Here is a 23,099-nt window from a genome sequence, read left to right as displayed (position 1 = left end):
AGACACTTGATGAACTGACATGGAATGACCCCAAACTTTTGCTTCTAATTCTCCAGCCCCTCCAGTGATTCTTCAGCCCCCAGAGACAGTGTCCCTCTCCCGGGGAAACACAGCCAGGTTTTTGTGTAACAGCACTGGAGAGCCATCTCCAGTGTTGCACTGGTTGAAGAATGGCCAGCCTATAAAGTCATTGAGACGAGTGAAGACCCAAAGCCCCGGAGTCCTGCTCATTAACCAGCTAGCTCAGGAGGATGGCGGCTACTACCAATGCATAGCAGAGAACTGGCTTGGCACATCCTGTGCCACTGCCAGGCTGACGGTCATTGTTAGAGAAGGTCTGCCCAGCCCTCCTCGCCACCTTTCTGCTACACCATACTCCAGCACAACTGCCCTGCTCACCTGGGAGAAACCTGAGTACAACTCAGATCAAATCATTGGCTACTCTGTGCACTGCCACAGTGCCGCAGGTGTGGCTCTTTTATAAGTCTGCGCGTGTGAGGCCATATGGCAAACATGTCTACATTTTCAGAAAAAAAAAAGTTTGATCTGAATATTTGATTTAAACATTATCATCTTTCAGGCTCTGATAACGGGGAGTATGAATTTGCGATGAACAATGACACCACTGAATATCTCTTCAGAGAGCTTCTGCCCCACACTGCTTACACATTCTTTGTGGTGGCTTACTCTCCCATGGGTGCCAGCAGCCCATCCCTGCCTGTCACTGTAGAGATGCTGGAGGACGGTGAGTAATCACACTGATATACACATAAAATAGAGTTCCACAGGTAAAGTAAGAACCAGCCTGAGATGCTTTAGTGACTCAGAGAACAAGTATTTCAAGCTGGCCAACCTTACAACTCCTCAGGAAATTTAAGAGCTCATGAGTCATCACTATTAGTGGTATCATTTAAAACGTAGTAGTAGTAGTAGTAGTATCTGAGTGGAAACTCAACCAAGCATTATGCTTTCACTATTATTTAAAATCCAATTCAGTTTTTCAATTCCTTTTTTAGATTCACCACATAAATGAAGTACTCCTGAATAATTCTTTAAGAAAATACAGATTTTATGATGCTCAAAGTTGGACAAAATATGGCACATGTTTTTTTGCTGTCCAGTAACCATGCAGCTCAAATATGCATCAGAAAATTCAGTCTGTTCTTTTATGCCTTCTTTTAGTGCCAAGTACACCTCCTCAGCTGTATATAGCCAGTACTTCCCGCACAGACATCAAGGTGAAGTGGCATCCGTTGTCCTCAGAACAGAGCCGTGGAGTTGTTACCCAATACCGCATTGAGTACAGCACTTTAGATCAGGGTAAGTAACCTCAGGTGGCCAGGAACAGCAATGAGAGAAAAACATTTTTGTGACAAACTGACTCTAATTTGGCACTAGTGTCCTGGCATAACCTTGATGAGAAAAATGGAAATACTGGCAGCCTACTCATTACACTTGTTGCCCAGTGGCACTTTCATTGAAGTTGTTTTATTGTTTACCTTTTCCATGACTTTTTATAGAATATTTTTTAAGTTTCTCTCAATTGTATTGACTCAGTTCTCAAATGATAGATGAAGTTCCCAAAACAATAAGCGAAGAACTTTGGAGCACCAATGAAACGTTTCTCATTCTTTGGAAGAATTTGCAAATGATTAATAATAGATTGGAGAGTACTTAAGAATAAATAAAGCATATTATTAATGTCAGTTATTTAATTGTGTAAATCATCAATCATCAAAACTGTCCAATGCCACAACTAAGTCCTTAACAGGAGTAATGCAAAACATTTTTAAAGGGATTGAGCACAACATCCAAGGGAACATGAGGGGAGCTCAGATAAACGTTTTCTTGGACCAACAGCTCAAAGAATATAATGAGTAAGGAAGCATTTGCAGGCATGTTTGTATCAGCATTTATAACAACTGAGAAATGAAAATTTTTTTAAAAAGTAAAAAGACAGGAAAAACACCCTTCAGCCATGAGTGATGATGTTATAGTCTGTCCACCAGAGGGCACTCTGCAACTTCCCTATTGGCAACAGTATTTGGAACCATAAAAACATGATCTGATCCGAGCAGAGTCAGGCAGAGTGTAAACTTGCTGTGAAAATAAAGCATTATTATTCTTAAATTGCATTGTCATATTATCTTAGTAAGGACACACACAGAACTACACATAAGAAATGTTAGCAAAATCTGTTTATGTTTAATGTGTCTCAAAGAAAGGAAAAATAAATAATAAAAAAAATAAATCAGCCAGTGCATCAGATCACCAAATATCGGTCCGTTAATCCATCCATCCATCTTCTTCTGCTTATCCAATTCAGGGAGACCAAATATTGCTCTTGAAACTCCATATCAGTCATGCTCTATAAAATCATATACATGTTTGTATTTTTTGTTCCCACAGCGGACTCTGTGTTTTCTGTGGAGGTCGGGGGGAATGAGACACAGTTTACACTGAGAGGTCTGCAGCCCAGCCAGACCTACCGGCTGAGGATAGCTGCTGGAACAACTGTTGGCATTGGGGTTCCTTCTGAGTGGGTTCAGCACAAAACGCCTCCAAATGATAGCAATGACAGCATGGGTAAGAAAAATATTAGATAATATTTCAGCTAACTGTCTCTTAAATTTAAAGAGAAATGTGATATATTATCTATATGTATGGGTAAAATAGACTGAAGTTTCACTGAAGCAGGAGAATAAACATGTTTCTTCTTGAAGGCACGGTTCATCTTGAAATCAAATATGCACTTTTTTTTCTGTTGCCAGAACTGTTTATCTTTCTAGACTGTTTTGATGCAAGTTGCCCATTAAACAGAGAGCACCTGCTGCCTATCAATACACAGGTTGATTTCAGGGCAGGGCCAGGGCAAACTGACGTAATTTTTTCATGTTAACTACTGTGAACACCGTCATTCATCAAAAATAATATAAGTTATACCTAATTGATACTGCTGGCTCTCCTACCACTGAGTTAGCTAATACCAAAGCTTGGAAGAGGAGGATGCCACTGAATATTTGCATCCTATCATACTGTCACAAATACAAACCTCTCAGATATTTGTGATGGTATAATAGGATGTCAGTATGCAGTGGTGATATTGTTACTATCTATTAATCACAGATAGATGATTACTATCTATTTGTGATTACTATCACAGGAAGATGCAAGCGTAACAGTGTTGACAGGTTTTCACTACAAAACAGTTCCCATATGAAATTGCTCACAACAATGTTTGTGGATTCTTTTTTGTTTGTGTGTTTTTTTTGGATTGATTGTTTCTGAGATACTTGGTCATAATTTTTGGAAAGAGACAAGGCTGCTGAATTTCTCGAGGTGCCTTATATTACAGAGAGGACAGACATCTCTAAAAACAATATCTCCAAAATTGTTGGTGTGGTCCTCCACAACAAGATAACACTAGCAGCCTGAAAAATGTACACATTTGATACTTTAGTGAATTGTCCCTTTAAAATCACAGTCCATAACACACAACATTACTGACCCACTCCAGGAATGTCTCAAATGCAGTGTTGAAAGAAAAAAAAAACATTAGATTCACGCATCCACCCTTCAGCGGTTCTGCTTTCTTCTAGTTTTGGACATGAGCTGTGCTTTTAAATCTGCTGCTATACTCATGGAATATGATGTATCAGGTAGCAGCAGTATTCTGCAAAGGGATTCTATCTACAATATACAGCTGAAGTGAAAGTCTGGTGGTTCATTTAAATACTATCATGTGGAATTCACTGGTATTTTTTTTTTTCTTTCACTGTCTTTTCAGTGATCTTTGCTCCTACTGAGCTGAAAGTTAGAACCAATGTGAACACACTCAATGTGACATGGCAGCCCTCACCCAATCACACATTGGTCTCTGGCTATAAGCTGTCCTGTCGGGAAGTTGAGGCTGATGAGACGGCCAATGGGGAAAGGAGAACACAGACACATACCATCAGGCTTCGTAAGAAGGCTAAATATCATCTCCTCACTGGGATGAGTAAGTTGTTGGAAGAGGCCTTCCCGTATGCAGTAACAGTGCGCAATATTAATTTTTTTATAACCTTGCCTTCATCTACTGTTTATTTCGTGTGTGTGTGTGTGTGTGTGTGTGTGTGTGTGTGCGTGTGTGTGTGTGTGTGTGTATTTTTTTTTGGACACTGACCATATAACAAAGTTTTTAATATGTTTTATTCAGAGCAGGCAAATCCTATTTTTTTTTACCTCTGTCCTGGGCAGGGAAAATTTTTTAAAAATAACAGATTTAATGTCTTTGAAATGCATCATTCACATCAAAGCTTTTGGTTGCAGGTAGTAAATGTCATTTGTTGTTAGTATACAACATCTAAAGAGATCTATAAGAGCAGGAATGTCATTGTGTCTCCTTCTTTTCATATATGTTTGTGTCAGGTCCTGACCGACAGTATGAGGTGAGGGTTTGGGCATTCAATAAGCAGATAGATGGAGCAGCTGCAGTGTGGAAGGGAAAGACAGAAAAGCCTCATGCACGTAAGCTCTCTTTTTGAATCTGTACATTAATAAATAAATGAATTAATAAAACACATTTATGTTTTGAAAAGAGAAACTTCAAAGAAAGTAAAGTGTGCTTCTATGTTAAAGCACCAACAACACCCGGGCCACCACCTCCATTGCCCCCAAGCATTATCCAAGCCACAGCCAACAGCTCCACTTCCATCTGGCTGCGATGGGAGAAACCACGGTTCAACAATGTACGCATCATCAACTACACAGTGCGCTGCAGTCCTTCAGGAACCACCAATGCATCCCTGGTCTCCTATTACACCAGGTCAGGATACGAGGCTACACGTCTGAAATCTATGATGTTTAGAATATTCAATTTGATTTTTATATAGCACCAAATCACAACAAACAGTTGCCTCAAAGTGCTTTATATTTAAAGGTAAAGACTTTACAATAGAAACCCCAACAAACCCCCTATGAGGAAGCACTGTTACAGTGGGAAGGAAAAAATACCCTTTCAACAGGAAGAAACCTCTGGCAGAACCAAGCTCGGGGAGGGCAGTCACCTGCCACAACTAGTTGGTGGTGAAGGGAGGGAGAGAGGACAAAGGACATGCTGTGAAAGAAAGCCAAAGATTAAAACTAACTACAGTAAACATCACCTAAGTCGGATTGACATGGCCCAGGAAATTTCATTCGACCTGTAAAAAATTCGTCTTATGTGTAAGTCAGATAAAATCAGATTTTTTAAAAATATCAGACGGCTTGGGGTCTAATATTGAATTTCATGGCAATGGCTTTCTGCTTTATCCCTGGATTTGATTTTGAAAATGTTATGATCTCGTATTTCTGCTCTAAGTGCGAGTTTGTAGCTTATGCTTGCCTCCTGCCCTTGCCAGGAGGTGAAATGAACTGATTCGCCCAGTGCAGTCAATCCGGACATCACGTGACTGTATAGACACTCAAGCGACAGTGTGTGTAGCTGTGTATGAACTAGCCGATGTATGGAGTTTGCATAGATTGTACATATTGGAAGTGGGCGTGATGAGAGCTGAGGAGGGCTTTAACGCTAAACTTATCTGACTTATGCAATCACATTTAATTGGAAATGTACTACAAAAGGACCGGATTTTTCATCCAAGGTAGGCAAAAATCCGGCTTGAATGATTTGACTTAAGAGATGATTTTTATAGGAATTAACGTTCCACAAAAAAAGGGGCCTGAAAAATGAAGGCTCTGCTACCCATTCTACTTTTAAGTAAGCCAGCAGTCTGAGAGCAAAATGCTCTTTGGGGGCAATATGGTACTATGAGGTCTTTAAGATAAGATGGTGCCTGATTTTTAAGGCCTTGAATGTGAGCCGAGATACTACAGTAATCCCTCACTTATCGCGGGTGTTACTTTCCAGGACCACCCGCGATAAGTGAAAATCCGCGAAGTAGGGACGCTATATTTATTTTAATACTTATACATAATTTTAGCAGTTATACACTATTTTAAATTTTTATAAACCCTCCCCACACACTTGTACACCATATATATATATACACATTACTGTACAACATATACTACGCATGTGAAGAATGAGTACCGCAGCGAAAATACCGCAATAAATATTTTACACTAATATTGATTGAAAACCCGCGAAACAGCAAGTCCGCGAAAAGCGAACCGCAAAGTAGCGAGGGATTACTGTTTACCTGAATGATTTCAAATCTGATGGCATCACTTTCACTAAATCCATTTAAAAGTGGTCTAAACTCTAATCAAATGAACATCTTTAGAATTAGCATAGAACCCCAAGAGGCGTAATATTCTTAGAATGAAATTAGTAACTATGAATACAGATTCCTGTGTTTCTTGCTTCCTTTTTTCTTGGTATTTGAACTAATTAAACCTCTCCACTAGAAAATTGCTTTTAAACACCTATTATGCTCATTTCATCTGTAAGAGCAGCATGGCCCCATTTCTTAATAGAAATAGTTTTCTATTCAGTAGCAAACAATGTATTTTCATTGACAGTCTTCAGAGTATATCACTGAATGTCATATTTAAAAAAATACTATATTCCTTAATAATTTCAAGCCTAATATACACTCACTGGCCACTTCAATAATTATACCTGTCTAGTTCTCTCCTTTTGCCTTCAGAACAGCATTAATTCTTTGTGGCATAGATTCAACAAGTTGCTGGAAACATTCCGCAGATAGTTTGGTCCATATTTACATGATAGCATTACCCAGCTGCTGCACATCTGCTGGCTGCACATCCATGATGTGAATCTCCCATTCCACCACATCTCAATAGTACTCTAGTGATATATGGTGACTGTGGCGGTCATTTGAGTACAATGAACTCAATCTCATGCTCAAGAAACCACTTTGAGGTGATTTGAGCTTTGTGACATGGCATGTTATCCTGATGGAAGCAGTCATTGGAAGATAGGTACACTGTGGTTATAAAGGGAGGGACAGGGTCGGCAACAATACTCAGGTGGACTGTGACATTTAAAAGCTGCGTAATTGGTACTAAGGGACCCAAAGTGTGCCAAGAAATACTCCCCCACACCATTACACCACCAGCAGCCTGAACGGTCAGTACACAGCAGGATGCATCCACGCTTTCTTGTTGTTTACACCAAATTACGACCCTTCCATCTCAGTGTTGCAGTAGAAATCAAGACTCATCACACCAGGCAACATTTTTCAAATTTTCCATTGTCAAATTTTGGTGAGCCTATTCAAACTGTAGTCTCAGTTTTCTGTTCTTAGCTGACAGGAGTGACATCTGCTTCAAGGTTCGATGTGTTATGACTGGATCCTCTCAGGGGAACGCTGGTGGTGGCAAGGTTAAGGACATTGCGTCCTGCACTTCGCCAGCTGCTTGTGGGTTGACCATCTTGGGGAAAGACCCCTAGCCCCTCTGCATCGCCTGCATGAGTGTCAAGCACACACAAGCGTGCTGGCAGACCCCAACTCCTGGGAGCACTGCCTTATAATGCCCTGCAGAATCCTGGAGCAGCGTTTTCCTTTTCCGCTCCTGAAAAATTGTCATGTCTTGGTCAGGAAAGACAACAATGCAGCAGCAGTAGGATCAGGGAGGCACCCACTCTGTGATGTTACACAGGCTGGCTCACAGCCTGATTATGTGGAGCAGCAAACACCTCCTGTCATTGCACGCGATGCACGTTCCCGGTGTGTTGAACACTGTGGCGGATTTGCTCTCCAGGAGAATCTCCTCTACAGGGAGTAGAGACTCAGTCCTGAAATAATCCACCAGCTGTGGGACAGGTTTGGTCAGGCATCCATAGATCTGTTGGCAATTTGTGAAAATGCAAAATGTCCTCTCTTCTTTTCATTGAGAGAAGGGGTTGCACCATTAAGCAAAGATGCACTAGCAAACCCATGGTCAAAGGTGCTGCTGTATGCATTTCCTTCCCTCAGCCTCATACCATAGGTACTGAGCAGGATGAGGGAGCCATGACTATCACTGATTTTAATCACTACTTACTGGCCCAGCTGAATTTCCCCATTATGGGACTAATAAAGGGATTTCTCATCTTCTTATATTAGCAAACCATAGATGGTGGAGCTAGCTTGTCTACTCCAAAACCAGCCGTGGCCACTGCCCTTGCACAGGGACCTGGTGTCACAGGCAAATGGGTGGATATTTTTCATCTGCATCCAGAACAGTTAGCTCTCTGGGCCTGGCATATGAAAGACTGAATTTAAAAAAAAAAAAAAAAAAGTCTGATCCCTCTGAGAGTGATTGAGAAGATTCAAAGTGCAAGAGCTCTTTCCACATGGTATGTATTTGAGAGATAATGTGCAGTTAGGAATAAAATTCCTTATCAGCGCTCTGTTCCAAATGTCTTCACAACTTCCTAGATAAGGGAAGAGCATTTGCCACTATTAAAGTTTCGGCCTGTCATGTTGGCTTTCGCAGTGCACCAGTTGGTAAGGAGAAAGGCTGAGGCATACTGTTAAGCCTGTTGTTCATTCTTGGGATTTACACACAGTTTTAAAGGTGCACCCAGAGCGACCTTTTGAGCCTTTAGAGTGTGTTGACTGAAAGGCACTTTTACTCACAACTGTCCTATTACTGGCATCAGCAAAAAGGCTCAGAGAGTTGCATGCTTTATCTATGCACATTACCTATCTGCAGTTTTCCCTGCAACTATAGTAAGGTGGTTCTGCACCCTAACCCTGCCCTTTGTGCCTGAGGTTAGGGAGTCTACCTATAGTTGCCCCACACTGGAACTATTAGCTTTTCACCCCCCGCCATTTGCTGATGAGGCCCAGAAGTGGCTTAATTCGCTTTGTCCTATCCAAGCATTGTGCATTGGTCTAGACAGGACTAAGAGGTTTAGGAAAAGCAGACAGCTCCTTGTGGCCTGGGGTCTCTCTCATAGAGGGAAGCCTATGTCCTGTCAGCATTTGTCACACTGGAATCGCTCGCGTAGGGGCCCTTTTTAGAGGTATTTCTGTGGGGGACATCTGTGCAGCTGTTGGGCATCCCCACACACATTTGTTAGGTTTTACTCCCTCAATGTGACTATGTCCTCTATGGTGTGAGGTGTCGACTTGTCTAGAACAAGGAGTGGGCTATAACTTGAGATAATAAGTGAGGTTTGAAAGAGAATGTTTGGTTACTACTGTAACCCCAATTCTCAGAAAACCAAGTAAGGTATTTCTCCGCACTGCTCTACTTGCACGGGTGTATCAGGGGACCCCATGTCCTTGAAGGGTTTGGTCTGTCTTGGACATACATGGTGGTAGTGGAATTTCTGTGATTGGCCAAGCCAGAGGGCACTTCCCATAGTTCACTCAGTTTTCAGAGAACTGGGGTTATGCTAGTAACCAAACATTACTATTCCCTTATTATCAGCTTGAAACACTAGACATTCTCGTCTGACCTCTGGCATCAGCAAGGCATTTTCACATGGTGAACTGCCACTCATTGGATATTTTCTCTTTTTCAGACCATTCTCTGTAAATTCTACAGAAGACTGTGTGGGAAAATCCCAGTAAATCAGCATTTTCTAAAATACTCAGAGCATCCCAACAATAACCATGCCACATTCAAAGTAACCTAAATTACCTTTCTTCTCCATTCTGATGTTTGGTTTGACCTTCAGCAGATTCACCATGTTTACATAAATCCATTGAGTTACTGCCACGTCAGTGGCTGATTAGAAAAGGTGTACCAACACAGTGGCCAGCAAGTGTAGTAAATAAATGATAAAGATAATACATGTTGTAGCAGAACAATTAAATACCCTAAAAAAAAAAAAAAAACTACATTTAAGATAGTAAATATGTGTTTTTCTGTGAGCACTGAACCTACACTACACATTCAGAACTCTCATCTTTGTGTATTTCAGCTCTGCACAAGAGATTTTGCTTAGGGAACTGAAGCCCTTCACTCACTACGAGCTGGCAGTGCAGTCTAATGGAGTGAATGTGCTCGGACCATTCAGTGGCACTGTGGAGGAGTCCACTCTCGCTGATCGTGAGTTTTCAACCTCAGAGCTGGTTTTCTGTATGCTGTTGATTTTAAAAAAAAAAAAAAAAAAAAAAAAATCACGATTAAACCTGCAGTAGATGGTTTTTGACACACACACACACAGATTAAGTATGCACTTCAAGGGAATCCTCCATCCATCACATCTTCATTCACCTATGTGCAACAGAAAAATAAAAACTGCTTTCTTTCATATTCTCCATGGCCCGCTTGAGTAAGTCACTTTGTTTTTTTGTGTAAGTCACTTAAACCATAACATCTCATGAAGAACTACACTGAGCCAAAAAAAAATAAAATAAAAGTGTAGTTCTCTTTCATGGCATTTGTTTCATGTCTCACTATGGGGAACACCTTTATGACCTCATCAGAAGCTCAAATGCCATTATGCCAGCCCTTATAGACTGGCTGAGCAATGCCCATGGCACTAGGGGCTAGGGCCTCCCTGATATTGTGTCAGATGTAATTCAAAAACCTCTCCTTGCTTCTCACAGAAGCCTGGTGATAACTGTGCTATTGTGTGCTAAGCTAAATGGTCCACAGATTCAAGTGCACAACTCGTTCACCAGGCACTTAGTTCCCAACATTTCAGTTATTCACTAGCTCACAAGCAGTAGTAATACTATCCTGTAGCTAGTGGTGGTGTTTAGTAGCAATGCTTTTACTCTGGGAAGTAGCAAGTGCTAGTGGTTTCTCATATTGGGTAGCAATACCTCTAGAGAGGTAGCACTAATTTTCACCCCACGCTAGCTGAGTAATAGCAATATTCTTCTCCCCACTTTAGTTGGATGTCAGTCTCATAGCCCCTTAGCTAACCATGGCTACGGGTAACAACCTGAATGAAGCTGAAAAACTTTGAACAAGATTTCTACCTGAGAAACACATGCCATGTGTGTTGCATGCCTGGGCTTAGTTCATGTTCAGGCTGCCTTGACATCCACCCCAGACTCTATCCACTGCACAGCTTTTCCATGCAAACTTCTCCACTGCAGGTTAGCTCACCAGGTTAACCTCTCGGGCAGGTTGTTGTGTGAGGCTGCTGTGACACAAGGAGAAATGGAGATGCCTGAGGATTTGGCTGCAACACCAAGCCTGAGCTGGGCAGAGGCAGATCCTCAGCTCATTACTACTGCTTTCCCTTTGCTGGAGGCAGATGGAGGATGGAAGTGCTTCTCCCCAGCTGGGGTGACCCTAGGAGATGCTAACAAGAATGGAGATGACTTGTAAGTCCTGTCATCTGATGAAAAACAATCAGTGTAAATCTCTCCATGGTTGGAAGCTCCCTCAGTCTCCACCAGATGCCACAAGTGGAGCCCATGGTAGCAAGCTATCTTTATCTGAACACTCCTCTGTCTTTGTTGGCCCTGTCCATTCCCTCCAAGGCTGACTGCTTCCAATCCAACCTTATGGATAAGTGCTGCAAGGCAGCAGCGCTGTCAACAAGAGCCCTCAACACCACCTTCTTCCATCCTAATGGCTTACCAAACTGAGCTAGAAGAGGACATAACAACTAAACTAGATACCACTGTGTGGGAAGAAATCTGTGTCATAACTGACCATGTCCTCCACCTCCACAAAGTAGTAAGATAGGCTACTTGGAGAGCCATGGGTCGCATGGTTCTCCAGGAGTGAGCACGCTAGCTCGGACTCACCAACCTGACTAAGGAAAAGGAGGAGATCCTCGACGCCCCTGTCAGCTTTGGTGCAGCTGTCACCTTCCATGCAGAAGATGTGAGAAGAAAAACAGAGATGATGAGGCTTTAAAACACTGCCTGTCTAGGAGGGAACAACACACCACCCCAGCAATACCACCAGGCATATGTGCAGGCAGTGTCTCACCCAGCTCCCACTTTCATGAAACTGTGAACGTAACATTGCATTTGCAGGGGGGTGATGAAATGAACATTATACAAAATTGAAAGAATTGGGATTTATAATAAATAAAAAAAAAAAAAAAACATACAGATGATAATAATTGCTTTGTGTGTGATGATACTGGTGCAAAGTTTCACTCAGATTGTCCGACCTGTTAAGGAGGAGATAGGGTACACGCAGGCATATATACAGACATATGCTATGAACATTATAGCAAGATTATGTCAGTGGTCTTCTCCAGGCCAGAAACTTGTCACCCAGATGAGAGTGGTAGGTGCCAAGTGGGCCACTTTTAATAAGATTATTGCCACCAGTTACCCCATCATGCTCTCCACCATTGTGTGTGATCACCTGGGCCCTAGTCCACTCTCCTATTGCCCTGCAGGTCTCCTCTCTTCTGTACCCAGGTGGTGGGGACATGAGCACACAGATGGTTGTCACAGAAATGTCAGACCCCCCACAAAGACAATATACATTCTCCAGCTGTGCGGCCTCATTTCTAGGCTCTAATTACTGACCCGACCCTCCCTTCCCCTTCAGGGCCCTCCACACCTCCCGAGGAGCTGCAGCTGACTGTGCTGGACTCCTCCTCTGTGCTTGTGAGCTGGCACCCTCCACTGGAGCCTAATGGTATCATCATCAGCTACAAGATTTTGTACAGTGGCAACCTCAGTGAACCTGAGCATTTATGGAAGAACCTTTCCCAGGATGGTGGGTGCTTCTTTGCATGACACAACATAAAAAAATATTATATTTAATTTTTATTATTTACAGCAATATTTACTGTCTCAATAATATGCATTATTATTATTATTATTTTAAGATGTTTTTCTCCATCGCAGGGAGCATTACTAGTGTAGAGGTCCAAGGATTGTCCAGTGGAACTCGATACTTTTTTAAGGTTGGGGCATCTACTGATGTGGGACCAGGGCCTTACTCACCTATAAAGGAAGTTCACACTCCCCTTCAAAAATATGGTATGTGTCACGCAGAGCCTATATAGATTATATAGGACAGAACTGCAGTTTTACACACCAGTAATATGCATTATTTTCATTGCACTGTTAATGCAAAAGATTTGCTAATGAAACAAATTTGTTTTGTAAAGGTGGGAAAGATTTGGTAGCTTTTACCAGCTTCCATGGTAGGTTGTCATGTGGGTTTTATACAGCTCTGTGGGAACTTATGGAAATATGTTTTTTAAAAAAAGTAACTGAACTGTCAATGCTAGAAGTGAGCAAGGATTTAAAATGCTTAATCAGAAAATGTCAACACACCACTTTACAGAGGCATTTCCTTGTTTTTTGTTGCATACCTGTGTCCTTTGTCCTGTTTTCTAATCATTTATTTCTCATACACTTTTAACAATAGCCACACACTAATTGAAGTAAGTAAACTGAGTAAGTCTCAGCTTGCAGAGAATGTGTAGCTTTCAATAAGTTTATTTCTCTTCTCCTCTGCTGCATTTTAAACATAATACTAAAGTGTAGATATCAAAGGGTGACCTCATCAGTGACCCCAGAGGCGATTCTGAATTACTGCTTTGTGTACATAATAGAATTTGCTGTGAAAAGTACTTTCTTTACTCTCATGCCACTTTGTGTTTAGGCTTGCAGTCTCACTACATACTTTTTAATTCCATCAGTCAGCATTTTAGTTTCTGTAATTATTAAATGGCCTGTTTTTCTTTAAACACAGTCATTAACTTCCCCAAGAACTATTAAGTATTAAAGCACCGTAGGAGTAATACTGAGGACATGCTATTTAGAAATAACTATTTTTTTCCCAGTGCAAGAAGCAGTAAAATACTGTCTTTCGTTGTTTTTTTTTCCTTTCCAACTCTCTTAATAAAGAGGTAGAGTAGCAGGCTTATTTTGTCCACATGGGCTTTAATAGTGTTTCCAGCTAGCAACGCAAGTGACACTGAGGTAGCTAATGAGTTGGTAAGAGAGCTCCTGTTCTGTTTCCTGTCCTTCTAATCTAGCATAAATCAATTTTAATGAAGGTCTGCTTTTAAATATTATGTATTACCTTTCTACTATAACCTTGACTTGCATTAAGAAATCAGTGCATTCTAGCGGTCCTTTTACAACATACCTGTGCCAATTCTAGATAAGTTTTACAGTTATTAGTATTTTTAAGATAGGCTTTTTTTTATACAAGTCATAAGAGTCATCTCAAGTAACAGATCAATTATCAGAATCAGTGTGGCAATCTGGAATGGAAACAAGGCAATGTGTAACTCTGCCCTAGTTATTGTTTATACATCTAGATTTTTTTTCTCTCTTTTTCCATGCTAACTAAATTTTTAACAGAGCTGAACATCCATGCAGTGATAGGCATCATAGTCGGTGTGTGCCTAGGACTGATATGCATCCTCCTCTGCATGTGTTTCAGCTTTCGTAACAGCAAATCCAGGTATGATACGGTGCCTATGTACTTGTCTATCTTACTTGTTTTACTTCTTAAAACCACTGCTTATGAACAAAAGCCCTGATAAAACAGAATGTGTCTACGTCTGATGTTTGGTGTAATATCTGCTCTTCTATCCTTCTCATCACTGTTTCAAATAGGGAGATATCTGGGGGTCTGGACTCCACAGCTGGGACACCTCAGTATAAGAGAGGAAGCTGCCCCATTCCCTCCAACATGCCAGAGTGCAGCGACAGCTATGAACTGGAGACACTGATGCCGCCAGGAAGCCAAGAGTCTGTTCAGCCGCCAACAGAGGCCCCAGAAGAGCAGAGTCTGATGGCAAGTGCTAATCCAGGGGAAGGGGAAGATACCCCTGCACCTGATCCCAAGGTCTAAACCTTTAAGGGGAAAGTTAATTTCCAGATGGGCCTTGGAAATGGTTTCTGTGTTTGTTTTTTTTCACGTATTGTTGAGGGACAGTAGTTCTAATTTTGATACTTCAACTGTGTTCATTTTGCAGGCTGCATGGAATGGCTCTGTGAGCCATAACTGGGCCAACAGAATCACAAGATACAGAGACACCATAACAGAAGATTCTCCAACACTCGTTAATGGAGCTCTCAACATGCTAATTACTGAGAATGGCATGGTAAACTAATGAACAAAATAAGAACTTGCGTTGTCTCTATTAGGTATCAACCATTCTCTCAAACAGCATCATTGTTTCAAATTGCATATCTAATTGACAGTTTGGTAAAACCCCCCCCACAGTGACATGTTGCTAAACCTTTGCCACTTTCAGTTTAAAACAGTAACAGTTGCATATGAACCAGTGAAACCTTTGAAACAATGAATATTTGATTTCAGAATGAGGTAAACAAAGGCATCATCTCATTTGGGAGATTGTGATCATTGATTCTGCTGTCTGAAATGACTATTTTCACTGGCAGATGTTATCATCTGTAGCAGACTGATTACACTAAATGTAATTATGAGAATTGGCTTTTTAATGCATCCAGCTTATAACTTATAAACATGGTCCTAAATGTACACTGGATGGCTATATACAGTATATAACACTGTTTTAAAGTCTAAGGGCCAAGTTGCATGTCACTGCATGTATAACCAGTTAAAAGGCAACATATTCACTTATTGCTGAACTACAGAAAATAAGCACTAAATTGCAGCAGTAGTTAGTCCTAGCATCAATAATTTATTCATTAGATGTAGTTAGTTAAGTAGATGGTCTTTAGCTAACTAAGCTAGTTAGCATGGACGTGCTAATAGAAGAAACATCCTACACTAGCACAGGCATTAAGATACAAGTGAGGAACAGCTGGACACTTCAATTGCTCAGGTGAATAAGCTAATAATAAAAAATCTCAAGTAACAGTGATATTGTTTCATTGCAGGACTTAGAAGATCATCTGAGTGCATCGCTGTGCAGTAACCGCGTTGAGGCAGAAGTCATTGTTCACTCTGAACTTTTGGACACAGGGAGGGAGAAAGAAGAGGATGGCTGTGAAAGCAAGGATTCTAACACAACCAGGGGACCCTCGTTATCAGAGGAAAAGTATTCCCCTTTGAGCCAGCCAAGTATGCCAGGAGAGGAGCAACCTCTGGAGAAACTGTCACTAGCCCAAAGCCCCTCGAGTCTTCCCTCAGTAAAGTTGGTGGCTACTTACAATGGGGAGATGGAAGATACAGAACACCAGCTGACTGCAGACCCAGCACCACATCAGGAAATGGGGCTAACCAATGGCTTCCATTCTCCTAAGATTGTGCTGAGGTCAGAGCATCTGGAAAATGGGGACTCAAGACACTGTTCATCTGCACCTGGGAAGGCCATCTCTCCTGGCCTGTCCCCTTCCCCCTTTGTCAGCACCGGACTGGTCCACTCTACCTCAGCAGCACACAGTTATCTGTGCCCATAGCCTCTGCATGCAGGGCATCAGCCACACAGGACATCAGATGGATTTTCTTTTATGTACCCAGGAAAAAAACCCAAGGATTATTTTTATGCACCTCATTATTAGATTTCTTTCTCTTCCTCGCAAAGTTTTTTAGGTACTTTGAATCCACTGTTTCATACTTGTGTATACAGAGTAAGCATATACAGTATATTTTTAGTGGTAGAGTACTGTATATGGGTATGCATTCTGTCTCATGAGTGAGTGAGCGCTTGGACAGGTTATCATCATCGATGGGTAGATTGGAAGTGCAGGGTCTCCCTGGGTTTGGTTGCGTGGATGCTACTTCAGTGTGGCACTTAGGAATAAGCCTTAAAGAGTATCTTCACACTCTGCAAGTGCAGAACACCTGTGCCTCTCTCCAGCCTCCTGCTGTCTCAGGGTCCACAGACACATACATACACACACACACACACACACACACACATACACATATACACACACCAACAGAGAAAGCTAAAAACCTAGCTAATTCCTTGATACCACACATAAAATTCAAACCGGCATGTATAAACACACATTTACTGACTGGAGTGTGGGGGTCTCAGGTGCCTAATTATTCTAGGTGCATTTATAACCTCTGTATATTTCTAAATATTGTATTCAGTCCAAGTACAAAAAAAAAAGTCAACTGGAATGGAAAAATGTAAAAACATGGAGTATACAGATGTGGAACATGTGAAGTATTCTTTTCCAAAATGCCATATATCCCAGTGGTATGATTTTGTAATCCAGGGACAATTGAAAAGTCAAACAAGTTTCCTTTCTGTTTTAATAATGGTAGATATCTCATTTATGAAATTATAGTACTTAAATGTTTATTTTGGTATTGGTTTGTGTTGATGGGAGAACGAGAGGAGAAGTTACAACTGTTCATCTGTAGACCACTCTCCTTTTTTGGCTCCTAAATAGGGATGCACCATTGTCACTACTATTGTCAAGATGCTGTGCCATTGGTTGGAGCCAATTTTTTTTTTTTTCCCCCTCAGTAAACTTATTTTTAATATGATACTTGTAATAATTCAAAGTATATTTCACTTGATTCTGCCTAGTTATAAAAAAAAATTCCAAAATTCTTCACTCTGCTACCAGAGCAATGACAGAATTCAACAAGATCAGCTAGAAGAAGGAAAAAAATATACAGTGCTTAACAAATTTATTAGACCACCACCAATAGTATAGTTTGTTGCACAGGTGCCCTAAATTAACAGTATCGGTAATTACCAAAATCATCTTTTATGTTTCTGTAATAGTTAATCCACCAGCATGTGCAAGGTCTTTAATTGAAATGATATTTTTAATACTAAAATATAATGAATGTTATCCATGAATTTTCAAATTAGGTGAGAAAAATAGTAAATCACATTATTATTTCATTAAGATGCCAAATTACAGTTATTTACTTGCATTCCTGAATAGAAAAATTAGTTTTAGTGGTTGAATGTTATGCTTGATTAATTTTTGACTTCTGAGTGAGGTGCAGTGTGCCGGATCAAATTTGGGTAGAAAAAACGTGAATTCAGTTTATTTGGCTAATAAATAACTAATAATTTTTACTGTTAAAACACATACTTGACAGATTTCTAAAATACTTGTATTTTCTTGTTTTTCATTATATGTGGTCTAATAAATCTGTTAAGTACTGTATGTGATCCAGTTTTTTTGTTAGTTTTTTATTATTTTTTTTAACTAGTGCCTCCAAACTGCTGAATCCATTACTTACATATTCAGTCAAAGAGTTTTTGATAATTACAACTTTCATATGACAAGCAGTGATTCAGCATCGATTCAAGTGGTGTAGAGAGACTGGTGCATCCCTACTTTTTATCAACAGCACTACCTCATTTATTTTCAGGACAGTTTCCAGTGTGATTTTATTAGTTTTATGTAACTAGCACCTTTTAAGATCTTATTCTTAACTTGTCTGATTTTACAGCATTTAGTTTTTGGAGGAATAATTGTCCTGCAGTGACTGTACGTTCTTGTATTATGTCAAACTGGAAATGGTCTCTTTAGCGCGTTGCAGCTTCCTCTCAGATTTCTAATAGATTGTCAGTGCAGCATTACTCTTTCCTGCAACATCGCTCTATTGGAGAAAAAAAACAAAACATGCCTGTGGCTTTGATGTGATGCACCTGAAACTAGTCCACCCGGTGACGCTCAGTTTCAGAGTTATAATTCCAGTCAAAGTAGGACCAACTGTAAGTTCTAACAGCTTCTGTAATGTACTTATCCTTATCGTGCCACTTGCAGGCAACTACAGTTTTTGTTGGGTTCTGATAGACAAAATGTTGGAACACAATTCTTTTGATTTCATTCACCTTAAAGTTACACTGCGTAAAATATCACCGCTGTGTGTCTGTAAATTGTAGATTGCAGTCAAGCTGAGTTTTCGTACCCCTCCCAATTCAAGTGCATAATCCTCACTACAGATGAATGTAGTGAATGTAGGCTGTCCACAGTTTACCTCAGCTGGTGTCTCAGCTGTAAAACTTTGAAAGAAGTGATACTGAGGTCAGTTGTTGAGGATATCCTGAACAATTCTTTTGCTAAGTGCTGCTGTTTGCGTCTGTTAACAGCTGCTGTTAGCTGGTGTTAGTGAAGCTTTCTTTAAAGTGGATCAAACATTGTTGGACTTATGACACTTAGCATGTAAACTCTCATAAGATGTGAGAATGTAATCAAACTGTTTATCTGAGGGAAAGTTTGAATTTTAGAGCACTCGAGCCTAACATTAGATCACATAACTTCAGCTTATAACCGGCTGTTGTTGTTTATCCGGCTCACTGTCAATTGTACGGAGACGGGAGGGCCACACGTCTAAATAATTGTAACAATATTGGTAATAAGTATGTTTATGCACATTTTCATGCGTTAGACTCCGGTTCAGGAGATGAGGAGGAAGAGGATGACATTTTATCTTCGGCACGCAAACACCTACAAGTTCTGTTCTCGCCTTTGGTGTTCAATGTACAGTATGTTGCCAGTCTCCATCCACATACATAAAATGCCATTAGGTGGAACAGCAATGTCCATTTCGGCCAATGCACTCAACATGGCAGGGCAACATAGTGGCTTCCACAAATTGGCACCCATGCTTGTGTAGTTTTAAGAGATTAATTCTAAGTTTAAGAGAATGCATAATTTTGTTGGAAGATGTAATTACACACTAATCAATGTATATATGAGTACAACTTTTCTTTTTCTATTAAATAAACCCCCAAAAAAGTCTTTAAGTAAGGTAAACTGTGAAGACACTTGAAGCAGGTTATCGAGTTATTTATTTTGCTTGCCAGCTTCAGGTCATAATGTTCTGGCCTGCATGAAGACAAGAACATGTGACACTCATTAACTACAGGTGGCGCAAGTCTTTGCATGTCTTTTGTAACTCAACTCAAACTGGTTCTATCAGGTGCTTCACATCAAAAAGACAATTTTTTTTTTTTTTTTTTTTTTTTAAAGCCGACAACACTATAATTTGTCAATTCGCATGTTATGGGGAAAAAAAGGCTGAGCACTGATTATTTTTTTTGTGTGTGTGTATTTTTCAGTAGGTTCAATTCAATAACAGCTTTACAGAGCTTGTGATAAGTAATAATGACAGATATGTCAAAATATAATCATAGCATTGAGTCGAGCCCTGTTTATGATGTCTCATCTTCTCTCAGGTTGTTTTCTAGCAGTGAAAATGGAGCAAATGGACAAACCCCGTCTCTATCCTGCCCATGTTTCTACCTATGTCCAAGCAGCTGCAAAAATATCACAAACTTTAGCAGCAGAAATGCAAAAGGTTGTTTGTGAATTAATGAAAAATGCTCAGTGTGTTCAATACCAACGTAACTGTTCCCGCTAAAAAGCTTTCCCCCAATTTCAGAACAAAATTCATGATTACTACCACAGAGCATTTTTGTTTTGTTTTTTTGCCTTGCTTCTATCTACTCAACATCAAAATAAGACTGGCATTTTTTCCCCCCTTACTGCATTAGCAGTCATTTACAGACAGAAATGAATGTGTGGAAACCTGTGTGAAACACTGATTTAAGAGATTAAGGTTTGTTGCATCTGGATTCAGATATTCAGATACAATCTACTGCCAGTTTCAGTAATTATTATTTTACACCTTCAAAATGCCATCATAAAGTTTGAGTTTAAGTGGTCCATAAAGGGCAAATCAACTGCATGCTCACATGGGTTAAAAACAAAAAACTGCTGCTGCACTACTGTGCTCATCAATCCAAAATGGCAATTAGTGATTTCAAAGCAGGTTTCCTTTTGCTAATAAAGTAACACCTGCTATGGTATAATAATTTAAATGTTTAGTGAACATTGCAGCCATAGCTTTCTGACTTGTGATTTAAGGTTCATTTGCCATTTATAAAAGTTAAAGCAAAGCACCAATTTAAAAAAAAAAAAAAGGGTCTTTACTGTTCTCTACATACTTATAGCCTACTGTTTCTCCTCATCCTTAAAAGGCATGTATGTCCTGAGTACTGAAAGAAACATTCTCAAAAGCATTCCAGTTTGATATCTTTAACATACCTCTCTCAGTCCAGGTCGGCCATGATTAGCCATGCTACCTTAAGAAAAGAAGTGCTAAATGTGTTATGTGCTGTTCGGATAGGCTTCATCTGGACATGTGTTTGTATGGAAATCAGTGAATCAGGATAGTGTTAGAAAGTCACAATGGACAGTTACAGTGACAAAAAAGAATAAAAATCTTTTCAAATCTTTGGAGTGTAGATTTAATGACGTCTCACACCTAACATTTTCTGCTTTGAACATAGCAGCAGGCTATTGTCACTGCATATAAAGTAAGATCATAGTAACAGTAAATTCTCTGCACCACTGCACCATGGACATTTAAAACAATTGAAAATGAGTTAGTTTGCGCCTGGGAGTTGGTCAAAGAAAGACACTATCACATCCATGATGAAGGAATTCAGTTTCATGTGTAGCTGCCAAAATCGAATGTAAACTCTTAGTCGGACATAGTTTCATGCTTTTTTTTTTTTCCTCACAACTATTTCACTTCAATCAGGTTGTTACACTCATGTGTTAAGTCTTGATGCAGTAGTGGATTATTATGGTGTGTGGAGCTGACAGATGATATGAAATGGGGATTAGCATAAAACCTGCCTCCATCATAAAGGATGTATGCTCTCCTTTTCAGATCTCTATTAACACTTAACTACTCTTTTAAATACATATAACTTCCTATTGTACACCTTTTTGTTGGCTAGAACAATCACATTTTTAGAGGAAAACTGCTCATTCTCTCATTTTTGTAGAGAAGATAATTACTTTGATTATGTTGATTTCATCCTCTTTTGTAAGGTTTTATTAAAACACTATACCTCATGTTTGTAACTTCATTTGATTCTGATCAGTCTCTTGATACTGCACATTTTGTAAGAAGTAGAACATATAAAGATAAGAATCCTGTTGTTTTGTGAGCCACGTTTTTCCACAGAGGATGGGACTGATGTTTCATGTTACCTCAGTGTGAGTTTTTACTCATTACAGTGACTTGGATGGTCTAGTCTAGCACTGAAGAGGTAAACGAATTAGAGGAGGGATTAAACCATTCAAATTACCAAGCGTTCATAAATATTTAAAGAAAAATCATGGGAGAAAAAAAAATGTCCAGTTTTGTTAAATTGTAACCTAGAAGTAACTGTTTATTCTTTTCTTTTTTCTTTAGGGAGAAGGGCTAAAGAGATTCTCTCCCAAGGCAGGTTGTACCTCTCAGTGCAGACATGCTTCTATAGAAATAATAGTCTCTTCTCTACTCAGGTGCACCATCTTTGCATAAAAGGATCATGCCTGCATATCCATCTCAGATACATGTCGTGCTGTCAAACGATGCCTCATTTTGTCCTTTTGGAAATTAAATCAAGGAAACTCTTATGCACAGATGATATCTTGTTTTGTACAAATTGCTCAGTGCATTTCTATCTCTGGCTTTTCTTTGTACATTCTGGTGCTTTGTGGTGAGCTGCTTTGTCCAGTGATGTCACACTGTTGTACTTTTTCTTTTTTTTGTGGTACATTTTTCTCTAGTTTTGTGTATACCTGCTCAGTTCTGCCTCTTAGAATGTGTATGCACAGGCTATAGTCATGTGCCACCAGCAATGCTCTGCATCTACTCAGACACCTTTGGAATCATTGTGTGCCGAGCAAAACTTCATTAATCACATATGCTTAAGTAGAAGCAAACTGTAGGAGCACTTAATAGATTAGCACTTTGTCTTTGGCCATGAGCAACTCTGGTCTGTCATCTTTACATTTCTAGAAGTGCAATTTTCATAGTGTGTAAAACAACAGGTGGATTACTCAGTGTTAGTCATGGTGACACTGGCCATGATTTGTGATAGACGCATTGCTGTTTTGAAGGGATCAGTCACAGGATAGGTATTACTTGTGGTTTGTAGAAATATTTCCGCTGTGTTACCATGTATGAAAATGTTGAATCTCGCAGCAACTGTGAACACTTCTTTTCTGTAAATAAACATATAAAAAAAGATAGAAACAAAGCTCAGTGTGATTCTGTGTCAAAGCCAAACATTGTTTCCATTAGAATTTTATTTTCTGTAACTTTTGTCTCCCCAAGATTTATCAGTCAAGTTCACTCTGTGTGATTTCTATTTCTGACATTTACATTCTCCAAAATGACTTTTAAGCTATCAGGGAGCTCGCTGTGCGGGTCTTTTTTTTTTTTTCTTTTCACATTCTGACCTTCGTGTTATCACAGGGTATGCAGGGTATGTGCTGCTCCAGTTTACACTCCGAGGTTTAAATTAATCCTATCTTCTAATATTTAAGAGATGTAAAAATGAG

At 39.9% G+C, this 23,099-nt stretch overlaps 1 protein-coding gene across 1 annotated transcript in view; it reads left to right on the top strand.

The window, feature by feature from the left end:
- The window catches only part of igdcc4 (immunoglobulin superfamily, DCC subclass, member 4), a 44,266-nt gene extending 21,523 nt beyond the window's left edge, over positions 1-22,743 (top strand). The window contains exons 6-18 of the mRNA XM_030722361.1: positions 57-467; positions 581-745; positions 1,183-1,320; positions 2,410-2,586; positions 3,788-4,000; positions 4,411-4,509; positions 4,621-4,807; positions 9,866-9,993; positions 12,418-12,588; positions 12,720-12,854; positions 14,193-14,295; positions 14,451-14,631; positions 15,705-22,743. Of these exons, the coding sequence (XP_030578221.1) occupies positions 57-467; positions 581-745; positions 1,183-1,320; positions 2,410-2,586; positions 3,788-4,000; positions 4,411-4,509; positions 4,621-4,807; positions 9,866-9,993; positions 12,418-12,588; positions 12,720-12,854; positions 14,193-14,295; positions 14,451-14,631; positions 15,705-16,226 (2,630 nt within the window). The 3' untranslated portion in view covers positions 16,227-22,743. The remainder of the gene's footprint in view (positions 1-56; positions 468-580; positions 746-1,182; positions 1,321-2,409; positions 2,587-3,787; positions 4,001-4,410; positions 4,510-4,620; positions 4,808-9,865; positions 9,994-12,417; positions 12,589-12,719; positions 12,855-14,192; positions 14,296-14,450; positions 14,632-15,704) is intronic.
- The last annotated feature ends 356 nt before the right edge of the window (positions 22,744-23,099 follow it).

The sequence above is a fragment of the Archocentrus centrarchus genome, chromosome 3 (genome assembly GCF_007364275.1).
Source record: "Archocentrus centrarchus isolate MPI-CPG fArcCen1 chromosome 3, fArcCen1, whole genome shotgun sequence".
Lineage (NCBI taxonomy): Eukaryota > Metazoa > Chordata > Actinopteri > Cichliformes > Cichlidae > Archocentrus > Archocentrus centrarchus.
Note: the sequence above shows the minus strand (reverse complement) of the source record. Positions and strands in the feature narration are given on the sequence as shown.